Source organism: Seriola lalandi, unplaced genomic scaffold (assembly GCF_002814215.2).
Source record: "Seriola lalandi dorsalis isolate HSWRI2012SDOR001 ecotype SW California unplaced genomic scaffold, Sedor1 jcf7180002054971, whole genome shotgun sequence".
NCBI classification, from domain to species: Eukaryota; Metazoa; Chordata; class Actinopteri; order Carangiformes; family Carangidae; genus Seriola; species Seriola lalandi.
In genome coordinates, this window is record NW_019525522.1 from 677772 (window position 1) to 698891 (window position 21120).

The following is a 21120-nucleotide window of genomic DNA, read 5'->3' on the forward strand; positions in this document are numbered from 1 at the left end:
GGGACTCGGAGTTGAGCAAGAGGGTCGAGGGAAAGCGAAAGTGCAGGACCTATGATAGTGAAGAGTGTTATGTTGCCCAGACCACAGTGCTCCAGTTTAAAACTGAACAGATGAGACTATTCGAGGAGAGGAGAGACAGAAACAGGTCAGAAAGTAGGCCGTGGAGGGGAGAGAGAAAGACAAAGAGAGAGAAAAGGGAAAGAACAGGGAATATAAATAGAAAAGAAGATGTGAATGGAGACATGCCATTTCTGACCAAATACTGTCTTTATACAATATTTTGTAGGAGGATTAGAGGACTGGGAATCCTGCTGAATCAGTAAGATAAAGAACTTCAGTACGTACATGCCCGTGAAGATCGGTGTTAAGCAGCATGAGAGCACAGGTTAATGTGTGGGCTCCATCTGCAATGGGACAATACACAAGGCCGAGGTCAGCTAAATGTCATACTACTCCTCTACACACACACACACACACACACACACACACACACACACACACACACACACACACACACACACAAATTCACGGGAATGCAATGCCACACATTCCTTTATGGTAAATGCAGACACAAATCACATGCACTTCAGCTGCATCAGTGTTTTCACTTGGTCCATTAATATTCACTACAAAACATAAGCACTGCAACTGCTTTCTACACTGCACACAGCTGAAAGGGGCTGGTATGAAAACAAGGGGTCCCACAAACAATTTACACGTACAGTGACATCATCATTTAGCTGTAAAATCCCTTGACAGAAGCGGCATACAAGGACATGGTAGACCTCTGACCTGTGCTAACAGAAAGTCTTTCACTTAGCAAACTTAACTAACATAGTTACTTAAAGCACCAGCACTGAGTTGAATACAATGAATATTTCTGAATGTCCATGGCGAAGTGCTGTGTAGCCTATTTCATCCACTGCCGTGATACCTTCTCATTTTGTATTAATTACTCAGGTTGGGCATCTAATCAAACAGATAGTATGATGATGCACCCCATTTTGTCAGGATATGATTAAAAATATTTCCATTTGTGCACACAGAATAAACATTTGTCCTCAAACCATCTTTTTTAGAAATTATTAAAAAACTTTAAGCTTAGTGTTATGTCAGCAGCCAAATTATTCTAAAGTTTTTTCATTTGTTTGTACAACATTTATGCATGTTTGTGTACAAACCCGCAAAATAAACATCTGTCCTTCATTATTTCTCAAGACATCACATGACGAGTAACGCTCAGAACTTGAGAATTAATGAAGTAAAAATTATGGTTTTGCTCTCAAACAATGTGCAAACGAATGAGTCCACTTTGGAGTCAGTTCGACATTAATGGGCCAATGATTAAAAGTTTTAATGTTTAATAATGTAATGAATAATGAAATGTTTAATTTCTCAAAAATGGTTTAAGCACAAATTTTTATCTTGCTTGCACAAATGAAAACAACAAATCAAAATGGTTTTATATCATGATCATTGGGTACCAGCTTTATCAATGTATAAACTTAGATTAAACTCGTGCAACTTTGTCCCGCACACTGAACTTGTTAGACGAATTGTATTTGAATTTTCAGATCAGTCTGTAAGACTGGCTCATTAAGTTTATATCATCCATTTCCATTTATGTTCAATAAAAATACTGTAAGTAATTTTCTGTGTTGAGGCGTTTCATCTTCAACATTTATTACTACAGTTAATATCTGGGTCTCCAGAACCCTTCAAGAAACTCAGTACAGTAACATACACACATGACAAGGCGAACATGAGGAGGAACCCTATCTACAGCGATTTTTCTGTCTTTTTAAGCTTTATTTGCACCAACGTGCATAAATACACGTCCAGTGTTACACACTCATGGACACACACAATAGCATCACTGCTGAAAAAATCCTAGAGGAAACACTGAACATGGAGTCTATGTCATCACTAATAAAATAATCTTAGCTGGTTCTGTAACTGCATTTGCATTTGTGTAGTTCTGTAATCAATATGGAGATCAGCAACACTGTAAATCAATTCATTATGACTCTTTTCTCTTTAGAATATCGTTCCTCATTACCGTATTTAGTATCACCATCATCATCTTCATGGCTCTGACCTTCAGAGGTGGGTGTCTGCGGGTTGCAGTGGCAGAAGCGTCTGGAGAAATGGACCAGGACTCTCTCTCTCTCCTGGGTCTCTCCCATCAGTGGAAAGGCCTTTAAGAAGTTCCTGTCACACACAAGGTCAAGAGGAGGTCAACCGTTTACCTGTAATGCATCTCTGAAAAATATGTGATTTAATCACTTCTGGCAGTGAACAGGACTTGCAGAGGAATGCATCTAACAGCTCTGTTGGAAACCAAATGAAACATGACTGTTTTTTAAATTTGGCTTAGTGGTCATCCACACTGTATTAAACTGCCATAAGGAAAGACTGTGCCATATTTTTCATCTCTGTGTTTATGGTTTGGTTAGGGTTAGATTTGAATTTGTGACTGTATGACAGAATACTGAACATTTTGAAGTGAAAAATTAATGTAGAGTTGATACAATTACTCTGCTAATTGATGAGTCAATTGACAGAAAAATAATCAGCAACTATTTTGATAATCGATTAATTTTTTCCGTCACTTATCACTCCAAATATTTGCTGGTTCAAGCTTCTCAAATATGAGGATGCTGTTTTTGTAATATATCAGCAATTGGATTTTTGTTGGCCAAAACAAGACATGTGACATGTGAAGACGTCACCTTGGACTTGGACAATTGTTTTTACATGTCAGAAACAAAATGATTAATTGATTCATCTGAAAAGAAATCTTCAGGGACATTAACGCTCCCTCTCCCAATTTTAAGTTGCAGATATTAATACTGAGTTTCTACGCCGTCAGATTAATGCCAGCAACTACAGTAACTTCATTAAACTATTTAGATGTACACAATGATTAATGTTCTACCATAATATTTCATTTTTCCAGACATTACTATGGGTGACTTCAGTGTTAAGACCTGATTAGGAAACAAATTAATATACTGTGAGTACTGGAAACCAAATTGCCAAGATCCAAACAATTCTAAACTTAAATGCAGGACCTTAAGTACGTTACAAGTTGCTTTTCAACAACAGCAGGCTAATCCAGCCCGTCTGAAGTGCACCCATGAGGCCTTGTAGCTGAGTACCCTGCAATGTAGGCAGCAGTTTGAGACAGCAACATGTCAGATACAAGGCAGTGATTTACTCCGCAGCTGTCAGCTACACTGGCTAACTGTACTCAACACGACAGCTTGATTAGCACAAAGTTAATGCCTTGTGAAGAAGGAAAGTGAAGAACACTCATACGCACATACATGTACAGATGTCTACACCACACACTCATCGCTTTCAAGTGCTGACTGTGCATTACCTCAGGGCTCGATCCAGCGACAGGCCGGAGAAATCAAAGAAACTCAGGTACTCTGATGCCACCAACTGGCTGAACTCGTTACTACGGAGAGAAAGAGAGAGACAGAAAGAGAGAGTCAGCACATCAACGTGGCACTGAGGAGGTATGAATTTGTTACATACATATTTTCTTGACACCACTGTATTAAAGAATGCTATTCTATTAATACATTAAGCATGTGCTGACCATGTGTTTATACATCAATCAGCTATCAGTTAGCATGGGATCAATGCATACCTCATGTCTCTGTGTCTCCTGTATATTGAACATACGTAACAAAGTAAATGTTTTCCTGTTTCTGGTGAATTATCCATGTGTTGCCGTGTGTGTGCATGCTCACTTCTTGCCCAGATGTCTGGCCACATCACAGCGTTTGAAACCCTCGAGGTGATAGAGGCGCTTGGCCAGCCTCTTGGCGGCCTCATAGTCGGCTCGGCAGCCATTGGCCAGAGTGTCGGTGCTGCCGCGCTCCAAACGCTCCAGACTTCCCAAATCACACTCCTCTGAGTCAGACAGCACGTCTGTGAGGTTGGCATCACTGATGCACATGTACACACAAACATACAAAGAGACACAAGCAGGTGCCCAGGTTAATGAATGGAACACATGTCTGTCGTTACACGCCCACTCACTTAAAACCAGACAGAGGAAACTGAACTGCTGAGCATAAAACTCAATCACATAAACATATGTTCACATACACACAAACAAAAGTCAAATGAGGTTTAAATGACTTGTTTTGACACTGACCCACTTTCACTGTAATGTCCCACTTTAATGCAGTGAATCTGAAGGCCGATTATAATGCTGGAGCAAATTCCACCTGCCCCAATCTCTTCTAAAAAGCTCCACTAATCTCAGACTGATAACCTCCAACATAATTTGAATTAAAGTACTGTGATATAAAAACTAATAGCTCCATACTACCTTTCCATTCCCACTATTTTGGGCAAATGCCTCTGAGAAGTTAGTTAGAAAAGTGAGCTTTTCATTTTTAAGCTTGCTGACGTGATAGTGAACAAGTAATGCTCTCTTTCTAGCCTCAACAACTCCCATAAATTTGCCCTGAGCAAAGCACCCACCCTTCAACAGAACTAGTATACTGTCCATCCCATGCTCATTGTCTATCACCAGATTGCCTATCCCAGCTGTGAATGGGTGTGTCTGAATGAGTATGAAGCAGGGTGTTTCTCCAAATGACTGAATGTACTCAATCAGCCCTGCAGGAATAGTTAGTTAAAAAATAAAATCAGTTGCCAGACAGTTGAAGACACGAGAGTGAACATGCAGCTTCCATCACCAAGTAAGGGCTTGTAAAGGCTGCATGAATGGTAGACGCAGCATTTTGTACTTTGTTTGAAGTTATAATAACTCACTTTGACACTGTAAACATTCTCAAAATAAATACCAATGTTTCAAGCTGAAATGCATTAAAAATAGTTTAAATATAAACCATTAGTTTTCCACCCATGCTCTTTTTCTGGTTGAATATACACTGTTGCTCATAAAGTTGGAATATTTCTTTCCTTTTTCCATGAAATGATTGTGACGATGTTATTCATTTCATTTCACCTGGGTAATTGGGACACATAATGTAATCATTGCACCTGGTCAAAAGTCATTGCTGATGCATTTAAATAGGAATAAACAGAGGATTGTGTCTGAAAACAAAATTATTCCAACTTTATGGGCGACAGTATATTTCTACTAGCTGCCATACAATTTTATTTGAAAGCACTTTTGTAGAAAATAATTTCAATCCTCTTGCAGTGTTACTGAGAGAGAATAATGCTGACTTGAAGTGGGAGTCCAGTGGTTTAGAAAATGGATCATTAAGCTGGGGGAATAAAAAGAGACAGATGGACAAAATTGAAGCAGCACAGGCTGACATGAGCTGACTTTTTTAGTCACACAAAAAACCCTGGATACACACTGGATTTCCCATAATACATCTCATTACCATCTTTCATTAGAACCTCCCAGCCTGGGAAACGCCCCTCTGTCAAATCCTGCCCGCACAGTTTGTAGCACACACTTACAAACACCAATCTGAGTTTAACCCTGATGACATCAACAGGGCTGTTTCCTCAGTGAAGTTCAGAGCCACACAAAGTGTTACACAACTGTGCCCACTGGCTGAGTGTTACCTCTCGAGAAAAGTAAACTAATCTTCATGTTAAAACATTATGAAGTTGCCCTTCAATGTAGAGAAGTACGGCCATCTCTGCAGGCTATCTCTAAAGGACAAAGTTTGAGGAACCGTCTAAACACAGTCTCCCATAACTGTTAAAGTGTCATTACCAGAGCAGAGAGAATCAATGCAGAGTATTAATTAGTGCCCTCCTTATTTATTTATGACTTACTGAGGAGGTTTGATTAAGATATTGAGCTGTGTCCACTGTACTGCACTGCACTGTATACTTTGCAAATTGCTACACACCAGAGTCAATCAGTGGGAAGTTAATTAGCCTTTTTTTTTTTTATTGGACTTTAAATGCCCAGTGTAAATGGTTTGTTTTTGATTACAACTGTAAATTAAGTTGTTTCTTTTGTTACTTCACTTTCTTGTGAAGCAAGCAACCTTTTCAGTCTTCATTGATCATTGATTGTCTGATTAAAATGCCTTACAGTGTTCCTAACACATTCATCGCAGTCAGCCCCTAGAGAAACATCATGTAACCAAACAGTTAATAATATCCAGTACTGGTAGAAACACACATTTCTTGCACTCTATTTTTTGTCCTTATTGCCAAATTAACAAAAAACTATTTCAGTTTCATTTTTGAGGAAAGTTTGTGCTCATTTGACTCCATCAGTCTAAATTTCCCCATTTCCTGCCTGTGTGTGCATCTGTGCGGCACCGTCAGCGTTCTCGCCAGATGATTCAGATGTTTTTTGCATAATCTGATCAACCCAATTGCATTAGCCTCACAAATTCAATACATTACGTACTGTTGTTGTAAGGGATTTGCTGGTTACCATGGATACAGCGGAAGCCAAGTGTCCTGTGCTACAAGAAGAAGAATGATAGTAGACTACCCTAACGCTGTCTATTAAAGAGTTACATAAAAAACAAAAGCTGCAAATACACAAAAACACAAAGAACAACAGGTTTCCATTGACAGGAGTCAGTCTCCTGCATTCACATGCTGAATGGCTGACTATCCACTAAACCACACAGCTGACCTCTCCAAAGGCAAGGCTCCAGGCAAAGTTACACTTCCCTGTTTCGGCTGATTCATTAAGCTCTTAGTATTACTCTTCATCTGGCCCCTGACCTTGGAACCATTTGCCATAGGAGACCATACAATGAGCTACTGGCCCCAACATCACAGTTCCAAGGGTCACAGGGACACATAAACCCCTCAGCAGTGACGAGATGGCTCACGCAAAGTCCTCTACTTTATCATGGCGGAGCATCGCTGCCAAGAATGACAATGAGACTGAAGATACAGTTGAGTGAAAGCTGTTTCATTCGCAGTGTGCAGGGACTCATCCTTAGGGACAGGGTGGGGGGTTTGTATATCCGGAAGGAATAAAACCACTGGTCTTTCGTGTGGGGAAGGAGCCAGTTGAGGTGGTTTGGGGATCTGATTAAGATGCTTCCTGTACAGCTCCTTCCAGAGGTATTCTGGACACGTCCACCAGGGAGGAGACCCCCGGGCGACCCAAAATGTTCTCAATGGACTACATATCCTACCTATTCCGGGAAAGTCGCAGGATCCCCCTCAAAACCCAGACATGGTTGAAAATATAAAAATTGAGGGATAGGAATATATACATTTTACACAATTGCCTGTACACACAGTAACACACATGTATTTGGACTCCCACAAAATAAAACGAGTCTGCAGTAACCCATCAAAACAATATCTAGCCGTGTGTTTCCAGTGAAATTGCTTTTGCCTGTCTGACCATATTAATTCACTAGACTTAGAGACCTCATAAATCATTCAAAGCTTATATCAGTCATGAGGCTAAAATGATGCAGGGCTCCCCCAATGCAATGCTGTCTGGCAATAACAGAACACACACACACTCAAACCCACAAACACACACCAGTGACAGAGACACAATTTTAAGTGTCAGATATCTAGTGCAGGCATTTTGTGCCAAGACACTTGGCATTACTGAGGGCCAAGTGGCACACTGTAAATGTATTTGTCTAACTAAAAGCACAATTCTGTATCCCCAGGCCACACATACTCATTCACTGTGACCGCCACTCTGTCTGTGTGTGCGAGTGTGTCAGAGATAGGAAGCATGATGGTGCATGCCAGTGACTCACATGCTAATCTTTTTGGCTGTTCAGCACCCACACCTACAAGGTGTGTCTGCATGCATGGTGTGTGGGGAGAAGGGGGGGGTCATAGTGGCATCCTTTATGACGGTAATCAACAATTATGGGATTAACTGTATTATGAAAATCTGTTATTTAACAGATGTTTCTTTCATTTTCGTACACACCGATCAGTAGCTAACTGAAGTACAGTAGACATACTTTCAGAAGCACACACACACAGAAGAGCTCTTTGTGTGTTTGTTTGTCAGTCAACTTATCTGCTGGGGCTTGTAGATATAATCTCTGTAAAAAAAAAAAAACACTGTTGCAATGTTGAAGTTATGAATGTAAAACAAGCAATAAAAAAAAGGACTAATCCAGCTACAAAAAACTGACTCTAATGTACATTTATCCAGCTTTGTAATGATAGCATCACCTTTAACCATTAACTGAGGGTCAACAAACACTGAATCAAACCCTTTTTGTTTTTTTGTTAGTCATGTACGGTACATTGCTGTCACACCGCCTGCAAAAACTGCTGGTCACAGTTCAAAATACAAGTCAATTATGAAAACAGTTTAGAGAGATTAAGTATCTTTTAAGTTGGGTTGCTACAAATCCTAATTTAATACCTCAATAAGAGTTGAAACAATAACTTATTAATAGATTAAGGGCGCAAAATTAATTAATCAGGAATTACTTTGATAACTGATTAATCCTTTGAGTCATTTGTCAACCAAATATGACCAGCTTCTCAAATTTAAGGATTGTTTTATACTTTCCTCCATTTTATATTATTATAAATACCTTTGGGTTTTGGACTGTTGGTTGGACATGAGCAGTTTGAAAACATCTCCTTCAGCTCCTGTGATGGGCAGTGCCTGTATTTTCTGACATTTTATTAACTCACAGATGAACAGATCAATCAAAAAAAAAAAAAAAAACTGATTTAATGATCATGAAAATAAATATTAGTTGCAGCCCTAACCTCTGTCACATTTTACTATAGGCAGTGATGGCTGACTTATGAAGAATAACTATGGGAATTATTAGCAGGCTACATGCAATTTTAAATTATAACTCCTGATAAAGATAAATCCACTGCAGTGATTAGCAGGCACTTTGAGTCATTTAAGGGATATATGAAATAAGATTTAATTTAAATAAATGTTAGTTATTTTCATCCAGACTTAAGCACCATAGATCGGTAGCCACAGAAATATTATAGAAGTGCTGTAGTGGCTTTCCTCAGGGTAAAGTTACACTACAGCTACCTCACTATTTCCATTTTGCCACGCAGCATAACATTAGTGTTCCCACCCATTTGGACGTAAAAGCTTCAAACTATCTCTGGTCTAAAGAAACATTAAACTTACAGGAGATGCAGTAAAAAGTCGAAGTGAACATCATATTCCTCTTTCCACATCGTCTCTCGGGTCTCAGAAAAACAGCGGTTAAAGGCGCGCTACGGTCCGACCGCCTCATCATCCAGTGGTCGGTAAAATCTGCATCGGTCCGGTTTGTTATTTAACTTCAAACCAGATCTGATTTCTTCAAAGCGCAAGTCAGGACGTATATAATCACAGCCAAGTAGAGACCAGTTAGACAGTTGGGTTATTCCTCCATAGTGTCAACAGGCAGGAGTGTGTTTGGAGTTTTTTCCTTGAAGTTTCTTGGCTGTCTGAACGCTCCACAGAGGAGAGGATGTTGGGGGCGGAGCAACGACTGGACGGACTTTTCCTGATGAATTACACTGTTCCTAGTGGTGGCTTTACAATGGCCCTGTGTGCCCCGGCCAACACAACTTCCTCTGCATTTAAGTGACGGACAGTGAGCCAGCAGATCGGTTCAATATCAGCGGGACGTCCTGTATTTAGACTCTTGATGTTCACTAAGTTGGCTGCTTTCCAGTATGTAGTCCCTGCATGTGGTTACATTCCTCCAATGTTGTTGCAGAACCACAGGTACAAGACAGGGGAGAGCCACCTTACCTATAACCCCCCAAAACAGTGGACCAAACAATGGATTTTCAATACAAGATGAAGACTTCACATGAGTATCTCTTGAACTAAAATGGTGCAGTTATAGTTCAATATATAAATAAAAAGAAGCATAAATAAAGGTCACTCTCTCTCCATCAGTGTAAGTAATTCACAGCAATTTAAGGGTACACAGACAGAAAAATGAAAAAGAAAAGTGTTATCGTATCACACTGTGTGATGGAATATGTCTCCTTGGTGCACACACATACAAAAAGATTTTTTTTAAAACACACTGACACATCTCTGCATGCTAACCTCAGCATCCAAATTCCTCCTTCCTCTTTCTAGTCTGGTGGAAAGAAGAACAATAGAAAAAGCAGAGGAGAGAGAGGCAGCTGTAGGCTCAAAAGTACAAAATCTGGTGGTGGAAGATGAAAATAGAGACAATGTTTGATTGGTATTTGCACAGACCTGCATTGGTGCTTTCACTGTTTGCAGATTATTGGGAACAGGCAACAACAATGACTAAATTTCCTCAACAACAGTAACACCACAGATTTTCAGTCAGAACTGGGACCACAACACTTTTCTGGACGAAGAGTCCGCTGCTCAGCAATGGTCACACATCAGTTTTTTGAGCAGTTTACCGCCATGACTCATGGATAACATTTATCATTTACACACGACTAATTTTTTCTCAGACTGCAGAATTTATAAACCTGTTCTAGCACAGATGTGATGTTCTCAGAGCAGCCAACGCCATGGAAAAACTGATTCAGTTTTGGCAGTTAGCGAGACGAGGATACGCAAGAAAAATGCTATATGCAGCCTATCGAAATAAGTCCTTATTTTGTGCTTCTCTGTAAGTCCGCCATGCTTTCATAATGCCAAATGTAGAGTCAAAAGTAGTTGAGGCAGTCATCCAGATGTGCATTCTGCTGTGTACTAGAAACTAAAGAACTCACACAACTCACAAAAAATTCACATGGAAATTCATTACAGCAACAATCCTATGTCCATCCATAATGCAAAGATCAGTGAAACTTTCTGTTGCACCTTCACAGTGATCATGAAACTCCTGCATTTGTAAACCCCGCAAATGATGAATTGTTCTTCTTTCAATCTCTGTAATGGATAATTATGAAATTCATTTATTATAATTGACTGAAAGTCAAATGAAAGGGTGACAGACTGCCATTAGTGTTTCAATTCGATCACTTACAAGGAGCTCAACAGGAGAACAATGGCTAATTCTCTTATTGATTGATAATTGTTTATGTATGGATCTACAAAACACACATGGATTTAATTTAGCGAATTTAGCCATTGTAGTTTTCTGTATCCAAGAAAACCCTTTTCAACTTGGTCTCAAGATTTTAAAAACCAAGCCGAGAAAAAAGATGTAACATGTTGAATTGCATGAGAAAATAAAAACAAATATATCTAAGGCTAATATCACATCATTATCCTCCTAAGACCCGAGCTCTATTCTTTGCTATATAGGCTGATTGGGACCTGAGAAAAATGATGTCCACATATGAGGACATTAGTTTTAAATTTCGATTACTGAGTGGCAGTATAATATCCTCATATGTGGTCACCAGGCCCTTGTTGAGAAAAAGTTAGTATTGTGGTCTAGAGAACCCAAAATGTGAGGTCCACATATGTGGACGCCAGGTCCTAGGAGGTTAAAGACTGATCCAACAATAGACACTCAAACCAAATGTAACATTAAAAGTAAAAATGTAACTTTTCAAATTTCCAAAGCTCCAGTATATACTGTATGTAATTTCATTATTGTTATAGCAGTAATAAGGCTATTACCTTTAACCAGATAACACTAAGTAATCAGCTTCTTGACAGAGCTGGGCACAATATTGTGGTCTGGTTTGTTTCCTCTGTGTCCTTCGTGCACACACAAACACACACATACTGTACAAGACCCAAAAAACACCTACTCAACAGCAGACAATGGACAATGGTGACCTCTTTCGGCTGGGTGAGACTAATTGTGTTCAGGTGTGGGATTGTGTTCGGTGAAACACTGATCACAACAACAGCTTCATCCGACAACAACTAGAGAACAACTTCTGCCTTAAAACCAGCTACGGATTCGTACAAAAAGACACAGTCAAAAATGTTTTACAGAGTCTGGCTGGATTTCCGCTGAACATACATACAGGAAGTGTTGACGCCTCAGAGGAGTGAAGCCTGCGGTAAGAAGAACCTCATTCAGCCAAAACAGTCACTGGTACAGTAAGACAGTGGGATGTGTCATAAAACATAGAGTCGAGCTATAAATAGACAGGGATAAATCTGTCAGTGCTGAAATTATTCAGTTAGTGTGTGTGGGAGTGTGTGTGTCTGTGGTGAGAGGGTGAAAAAGAGAATCTGTATGTATTACTGCTTGTGTTGCAAAAGTGTGTCTATGTGGGTGACTGTGTCTGTGTGCGTGTGTGTGTGTGTGTGTGTGTGTGTGTGTGTGTGTGTGTGTGTGTGTGTCCATATCACTGCCTGAGTGAGAGCCAGGAAAGGATAATCTGCGGGATGTTTCAGCAGCGTTATAGAACCACGCTCAGGATTTTATTCCCAAAGTGACATCCTGAAAGATATGTGTATGTGTTGTTGTCTGTGTGTGTGTGTGTGTGTGTGTGTGTGTGTGTGTGTGTGTGTGTGTTTATGTGTGCGAGAGAGAGAGGGAGAGAAACAGAAAGAGAGAAAGATCCAAAGTGTGAAAGATAGTTATGAGGAGCTCCCATATCTGTGTCACTGAGTGAGCATTAGGATGTACGAGCGTTATGCACATTTTTGTTTACGCATGCATGCTGCTGGCCCGTGTGTCTTTTTTTTTGTGTGTGTGCGTTTCTGCACTCGACAGTGTATATGAAAGAGATTAGTCCACAAGGCAGAGCTGCTTCTCTGATATGGAAACAACTGCGCCTGGCTTTTATCTGCTCTGCTTGGGCTTAGATCTGTTAGGCTCACGAGCTGCAGGGAGGAACATACACTCACAGCATGTTTCCCACACAGATACACATAGAAACACATGCATGCATGCAAATGTGCAGCCAGAGATACTGCACACGTAAACATGAGTAAAAGGCATGCATAAATGCACACATATGGTATATTTCCCTTACGATGCCTTTTGAGTATTAGTTAGTGCTTTGATGTGACATGTCGGTGTGTGCTCGTTTGTGTACCTGGATACACCACAGGTCACATTATCACATGAGCAGCATTCAACTAGTTGGCTCCACTGGGTAGATCTAGCTGGCTATGTACAGTAGTAAGCTGCTAGACAGACAGATAAACAGACTGACCAACAGAGAGTGTGTGTTTTCATAGCAGTTTTAGCAGCTTCTATGGATTAAGGTTAAGCCTCACCCTCCATGGCAGTCCCACAGGGCACAGAGAGACACAATTCATGTAAAGTAACTGACAGTTGAACTCACTAACTAAATGAAGATATGACTGACAGTCTAATCTAAAACACTTCCTGACTGACTGAGTGACAGGCTGACAGACTACATGATGTACAGACTGAAATGTCTGAGGACTAACCAGCAGGTTTGCTGACTAACAGTCTTGCACTACATCATCATCACAGATTATTTGAAAGGAAACCTTCACCTCTTATTTCTATGTGTTAGATGGCATTTCTACAGCATCTACAGTACTTGCCAGTGCTTTCTTTATCCCTGTGGCTGGCTGCCTACTTCACGTCCTTCATCCACTGGTGTCATAATAATCAGAAGTAGCGGGAAGAGGATCTACAGGGAGAGTTTGGCTGAGGTAAGATTAGGTTTCGTCTTTCCTCCCAGGGCATCATCAAAGCTCTGTCTGTTATTAAAGTTGAAGCCTGATTTTTGGGAAGACTGTGCATGCGCTAGGGCTGTAAGAAAACATTAATGCAAGGTTTGAAAGTCATCTGAACCAATCAGAATATTTAGATTTGATGAAAATTGATGGTGTTTCTTTTTGTCACTGCACTACTACTGTTTTTACATTTTAAAAAATTGACAAAATAAGCTCATATTAATCAGAATTATAACCGAAGGAAGATGTGGAGACTATTTCAGTTGCATCCCTGTTAGACATGTGTCAGTTTCTTCAGCATTTTGAGACACATATGGTGATCCAACTGCTCCACGCTGCATGCCAATGTTTTCCTGAAAAGACACACTACTCCCTGTCTCTTCCACTGTTTTGTCAGTTATGTCACCAGTAATACCAAACACTCTCGCCATTTGGCCGAAGTCAGAGCTGCGAGTCTCTGTTTATAGACTCGTATGCATCTGTATATAAAAGAATGGCATCAAACACAGGCTTCAGCCACACAAGCAATGTGGCCCTCAGTTTAGTCCAGATTGAAATATCTCAATAACTATTGGATGGATTTGCTTCTAACAAGTCAGTATGAATTGTAATAACCTTGGGGATCCCTAAACTTTTCATCCAGTGCTGTCAAAATTTGACTTTATCCAGAGGTTTGATTTATGCCCAAATACTTCCAAAGCAGTACTTAGGTACTTAGAAAATGTTAGCATACTAACATGGTGAGCTAAAATTGTTAAAATGGTAAAAATCCAATCTCTTAAACATTAGCATGTTAACATTGTCATTGTGAGCATATTAGCATGATGACTGTGCTAAGCTGGAGCTCTGGCTCTACAGCCAACAAGTGATACCTGGGAAATGCAGTGCAAAAACACTACAGAAACGAACACTAACAACAAAAATATTAGCACCAAAATGAAGACACTATTTTAGAAAAAAGAAAATCTGTACATTCTTTATAATTAAAGAAATTTTGGTTGACAGAAAAACTCCCAGAATGACCCAAAAACTAAATTGACTGACTGATTATTTCCCCATTTTTTATCCATTGCTTTGCAGCTGCTCTGTCCTGCAATGAAAAAAACTAGTTGTCCATGACGCCTGAGGAGCTAGAGTGTCTAACTGTGCCAATTCTGTGGCTACCCACTGGCAAGAATGGAGGTAGGCAGAGGAGAGGAATGAAAGATAAGAGGCACCAGCAGGAGAGCAGTGTAGGGGGAGGAGGAAGAGGAGGTGATGCAAAGAAGAAAGGAGGACGACAGTCAAGGGGGCAACACGAGATGAGATAGAGTGGGATAAGATGGATATATTTGAGAAATGAGTAGAGGCAGGAGATGAGATGGAGCCAACAAAGAGATGGAGTGACAGAGAGTGAAGGAGAGAAAAAGAGATGTAACACAAGGACATGTATGTACACGCTAACACGGATGAGATGATGTATGTGATTAGTACAGTTAAAAAACAGCATAGTAGGCAGTTTTTATAGCTTGTATAAATAATCATTTTGCTTTGACACACACTCATTTTGTAGAAGCTGTGCATCACAAACAGCTTTTAAGATGTGGATTTTAAAAATAATTGCCTGTCTATTCACTATTGGCTATGAGTCTGAAAAGCAATTTTTAAAAATTATACCCTCTACCTCTAGAGAATATTACAACAAAACAAACTTTGACTGTGCTTTTTCACATTAATGGCTTTTCCCTCCATTGAGTTGTACTGGAATTGTTAATGCTTGTAACCTCACTCTTTTAATGTCCTAAAAGACTAAAGTTAAATGGAGAACTGAGATACTGCAAGTGTCTTTAAAACTTACAACTATCCCTTTAAGTCTCACTAGCAGATGTATCCACTTTAGATTTAAGTGCTCAAATGTCTGGCAAGCTGGCTAGTAGAGAGTAATAATCGCTCACTTACACACACACACCCGTATTCACTCTAAGACCCTGCTGGGCAGAGGAAAGCTGAAGACGATGATGTCATGACATAAACAATAGCTCATTCAGCTTGGCGCTGGTGGTCAGGAAGCAAGACCGTGCTTAAAGGACAACATCTGTAGTCTGGGGGGGGGGGGGGGGGGAGGAGAGAGGAAAGCCGACATCCAAAATCCTCCATTCACCTTATAACTCGTACTGAGCTGTGGAAACACCAGGGGAGTCTGAGAACAAATCCCAGCAGTTATCTGAACAGATCGTGTCGGAGGTCTGAGTATCTATTTGACATTCCAGTAGGTTTGTAACTGTAGAAACTGTGCAGGGGGGCAGTGCTGGAGAACAAGCCACAGGGAGTGAACACAGGCCGGCCAGGCAGACCTATAGCTGTAGTTCAGGTTACATAGCTTTTCCCATACGGTTCCTGTTACCACCTTAACCTTCAGTGGCTCAGTGCTGTCTTCTTCAACCCTCTTTAGTGCTATTAAGGTAATTAAATGTAAGAAAGTAGTGTCAGCTGTTGCTGTATTCCCACAATTCCTTGGGGTCTGTGCAAATGATGAATAGAGTGAATGAGTTAGTGATCATAGTGTAAAATCTCAGCATTGTCTTAAATATCAGCTGACTATCTGAACAAAGTGGACGATACGCCTGCTGTTCAGTTCATTGAAGTGATTCATTACACTGACACGAACCCTGTATCTTATTTCCATACGGCTGTATAAATTTGTGTTAATCTCCTACATGACACCAACACAGTACTCCTTCAAATTCTGTTTCCATTCAAAGAAGGCCTACATTCATGCATAAACCTTTTGTAATTTGGCACCACTGTGGTTATATCTCCCTACCGTGCAAGAATGCTAAATAAAATGGTTGAAGAAAGTAAATACCCCAGCGACAATCTGCATGTCTGCTTCATGAACTCACTGTGTGAGTTTACCAGGCTCTCAGTCACCACCAACACAGAAAGGAGTTGTTCCATTTCAAATGCAACAGTCCAACTTAAACAGTCCCACTGACTCCATAAAAATGTAAAAGCTCGCCTGTTTGCTTGTTGCTGTTTAAGTCTCTTGTGCAAATGTAGTGTTCACGCTGAAGTGCACAAAGCTATCCAAACATGTACAATGACTGCTTCTCCCTTTTCCAAACATATGAAGGATTTTAAGCCAGGTAACATGAGCCTAGCTTTTGTGTAACCTGTACCAGTGTACCATTTCATGTTGGTTGGCTAGACTGGCAAGCATTTGTCTGACAACTGAGTTTACATGTATGGACAAATTACTTAATTTTGTATGACCAGACCACCACCTTCACCCAAACCAACCACCCTGCCTCCTGTATCAAGGCTCACAGCTGGGTCTCACCATGTTCACGCCACCTGCTGGTTAAGCCAAGGTCACAGCATATTACAATCCTTTTACTTCAAGGCGACATTATGATATCTATATAGCCGTCTGCAGCAGGACACACACTGGAACCTGTCATCAGTAATCCAAACAATTAGCCACATTTAGAAAAACTATAACAAATATGCCACAGCAGTTTAAAAAAAACACACTCATATAATATCTAAGAAAAAGTGTGTCATGTCTATTCTACACTCATTCAGTCATGGTGCGGGAATAAGTGTTATTGTTCCTTCATGATTAAAAGAAGGATTCATAGTTATATTCATTGTGTTTCAAGTATAAAGCTTGAAGCTTGAAACACAATCTGGATGCAATTAATTAAACAGCACAGAAGAATGAATAAAGATCTCAACTTCCAAGTCTTTGACATCAAAATACATCAAGATGCTTAACTAAGAGTGAAAAATTTGCATGACAAATTGTCTAGATAACGTTCATCGGAGTACATAATAAAACTATCTAATTTAGAGTTTTGAATGAGAAACCTGACTAATTGCTTTGTATTGCTAATTTGAAAAGAAGAAGAAGAAAAGAAAAATGTGCAACATGATTCACAATAGTAAAAGTATCTTAAGGTACAATAACAATAACAGATAATAAATTATCAATTTCAGTATGTTGCTCAAACCTCCTGTTACCATATGACTTGAATTCATAACCAAACTCCTGTTAGTTGCCTCACAATACAACTGTTGAAATGTTATTTTGGTCCCTTCAGGCTCTAGTTGGAAAATGGAGTTATATTTTAAAGGCCAAGGGACTGAAAATTTCGGACTTTTTCAACTGCTTGTGGTATTGTCAAAAAGCACACTGTGAGAGACGGCAATACACAGTGATAACATCCAACAAATCCAGCCAACAGAATAAAGGGCTATAAGGAAGAACATAAACTGCACCAATTTGCACCAATTTCCACCAGGATTGTCCCATTCATCTAAAAACTCATGCCTTCAAATAAACTTAAGGAAGCTGTAAACACATTAAGAAAAACCTAAATGTACTGTAGAGGCTTAAAAATTAGCTTCATCCCTACCTGACAGAGTTGATCATGGCTCCACAACCCTCCATGGCTCCATGGGTGTCCGCATGGTATCCATTCGGGATGGCCCAGCGTCCAGGCTGGCTCAGCACAAACTCCGACCTGCTCCCTGGTATGGTGGTCCTCAATGGGCTTCCTCCTGCTCCAGCTGCAGCTCCAGCTCCACGGACATTGCTCTCCCCAGCTTTCAGATCACCACCTGGGGCGTCTGGTCCAGCCTCAGCCCCCTCTTGCTCCTGAACAGTTGCCAGCTCCAGCTCCAGAGGTTCAGGACCCTGTAAGAGTGCCCTCTGTTGGATGAGCGGTGTCAGTGGTGCCTCAAAGCTGACGCAGCTGTCTGTCTCGTCTGTGAGTGACAGCACGTCCAGAGAGTCCAGGCTGCTGTAGCAGGTCCCACCCCGCAGCAGGGCAGACTCTACGATACGCTCGAACGTGGAGCTGAAGCCGTCTTTGTTGTCTACCCTACCCCTCTCTCTCTCCTCCTCCAGCTCCCTCTCCTCTTCTTCCTCTTCTTCATCTTGAACACCAACCTGCTCAACAATCTGCTCGAATGCCGAGCTGAAACTGTCCTGGTTTTCTCTCTCATCTCCCTCCTTCTGGACCTCTTCCTCCTCTTCCTCCACTTCTGTATCAGCCTGCTCTACAGTCGTCTCAAAGTTAGAGCTGAAAGTGTCCAAGTGTGTATGAGTCCCCCCTCCATCTCCTCCTTCATCCTCCTCACCAGCTTCATCCTCGTCTTCATTCCCACCTATGCCATTTGCCAGTCTGTATCGACAGGAAGAAAGGGAGAGTGTGAAATTATATTTAGCATATGACTTAAACATATGGCAGTTGTTTTGTTGAGACTGGCGCTCATATAGAGAAGATATTCATTGCTGAAATAATTTTTCATACATTCAGGACATGCACAATGGGAAAATATTTCAGCCTGAATGGCCACACTGACAATTGAAGCAAGATGAAAGATGAAAAAGCACCGTCCAATTTGCTACTTTGTGAATAGCTGGAAGCTCATGTCCCCTCCACATCCCTTTTATTTAAGAGAATATGAATCTATTGTAGTGCTGTGAGTTCACTGCTGATGGACAGAAATAACCCATACAATTACTTTTTATCAAAGACAGATGTAAAACAGCCCCATTTACATATTTGTTAACTGTGTTTTTGTATCAGTGTGTTAATATATTTCTGTGCAAAAAACAATATAAATGAACTACCAACAGGTCATTCGTATCTTCTGTTATTATATATTCTATCTAATCTAAATTTAGCAAACACCTAATTAACAGACATGTGTTTGTACCTCCAAAAGAAAAGAAAGAAAAAATGCACGAACACAGACACAGACACAATTATCTGTCTTTTTGAAGCGGTTAAAAAAATTGGTTACTGGGTCTTCCAACTCTTTAAAAATTAGACCATTTTTGTTCTGTTTGTTTTCCTCTCAGCTCATTTTGTTGCAGCTTTTTGCCCATTCATTTTGACAAATGCTGGTGAAGCACATTAGACTAATTATGTACCAGAGAACCACACTGAGAAAAAATGTGCCATTAAAAATATTCAGCAAGGAAAAGTGGGCATCTATTGTGATATCAGTGGAAAACATAAACACAGTCGGCCCAACCACAAAAAACGGTCTTGGGTTACTATGAAAATCAAGCCTTAAGGAAGCTGTGTGTGTATTCATGTGTGTGAGTATCAATCTCTATGCCCAGATAAAATCTAATAAATTGTTGATTAACAGCTCATGTGGTACTCATGTGTAATGATCTGAGGGGTAAAAGAGTCTTGGCGGTTTTAATTTTATATTATGCTTTGACACTTAAAGGTCAAAAGATGCAGTCACAAGATTTTCACACTCTAACATCGATATATATCTTGACAGAGTGCAACAGTGAAGGTGATTTAGTGAACTAACCGCCCAGCTTGTTGAGGGTGAGTTGTTTCCTCTGTAGATGGTTGCATCTCTTCATTTTCCTTCCCCTCCTCTTCCTCTTTCATCTCCTCCGCCTCTTGTGTTCCCTCCTTCCCCGTTGAGCTTACCTCCACTTTTATACATCCTTCCCCTCTTGTGCCTTCCATCTCTCCCTCCACCCCTCCATCTGTCTGTTTACCTTCCTCTCCACTGCTATCTACCCTCTCCTCTTTCAACTCATGCTCTCCTCTTGCATCCTTTACTTCTGCCCTCCCCTGTCCTTCCCCCTGTGCCTCCTCATCTCCCTCTTTGATCTCTTCCAGTTGTTTCCCCTCCTCTATCTCGTCCGCCACCCCGGCCCCCAGCTTGTCCTGCTCCGCCTGGTTATGGGTCTCTGTAGGCGGGTCGGTGGTGGTGCTGCTTATATTGGACTCCACTGGGTTCTCAGGTGGGGTGGGAGAGGGCAGAGCCTGCCCCTCCTGGGTCATGGTGCTCTTCACTGAGGGGGGAGGTTGTCCACACTGGCCAGGGATGAGGCCCAGATCTTCAGATCAGCAGCCGAGGAGGACCCTCTACAGAGAAAAAGAGACAGAGGGGAGAAGAAAATTTGCATTAAATGAAGACAAAGCACCAGGTCAAAATGAGGAGGAGAGGCAGTGTTATAAAATGAGTGCATTAACTATAGCAGACACTGATACAGTCATTTGATTATTTCTAGTCTTAATTTGAGAGTCACAGAGGTCACCTTCAAAAAGGAACAGCTGTGTATATGTTTGTAATACAGTGTGTTTCTAGGTGTATATGTGTGTGTTACAGAGAGAGAGAGATGTCTGGAACACTTTGTCCTCTGCACCAGATGATCCCAAAACACCTCTGAAAGGAGGGCAGGAAAAGGTAGATAAAGTAGAAAGCAGAGGAATAGAGAGACACAGGCAGGCAGACACACACAGAGATTTGTTTAATAAAGCCCAACAGATTCCTGTCAAAATGATCCTGCTAGCTCATCCGCTCTGTCTGTGTGGAGATTTCACAGCTGAATAACTAACTATCTGTTTCCAGCTCTGCTGTGACTGTGCTTTGTTTAAATGTAAGATAGTAACCAGAGATGTGAACATGTATCCAAATGGTCTACTGTGACTCTCACTTGCAGTGCTGGCTGAGCAGACGAGACCCTCGTACAACGGGTCTTCCTCTATCCTTTATGAGGCTCAAGGGCAAATGCTAATGAGCAGCCCTTAATTATGGCTCTGCAGAGCTACTTATATGTGAATTAATGCTGGCTTTTGATATATTAT

At 40.8% G+C, this 21120-nt stretch overlaps 1 protein-coding gene across 3 annotated transcripts in view; it reads right to left on the reverse strand.

Annotated features, from left to right (window-relative positions):
• The window catches only part of psd2 (pleckstrin and Sec7 domain containing 2), a 37954-nt gene that overhangs the window by 7660 nt on the left and 9174 nt on the right, over positions 1-21120 (reverse strand). For 2 of the 3 annotated variants that reach the window (XM_023395965.2, XM_087170972.1), the window contains exons 2-7: positions 19829-20397; positions 17905-18675; positions 3765-3962; positions 3386-3466; positions 2060-2211; positions 346-404 (exon numbers count right to left, since the gene is read on the reverse strand). In XM_023395965.2, coding sequence (XP_023251733.1) covers positions 346-404; positions 2060-2211; positions 3386-3466; positions 3765-3962; positions 17905-18675; positions 19829-20313 — 1746 coding nt within the window. In that variant the 5' untranslated portion in view covers positions 20314-20397. The remainder of the gene's footprint in view (positions 1-345; positions 405-2059; positions 2212-3385; positions 3467-3764; positions 3963-17904; positions 18676-19828; positions 20398-21120) is intronic. The other variant, XM_023395966.2, reaches the window with a different exon arrangement.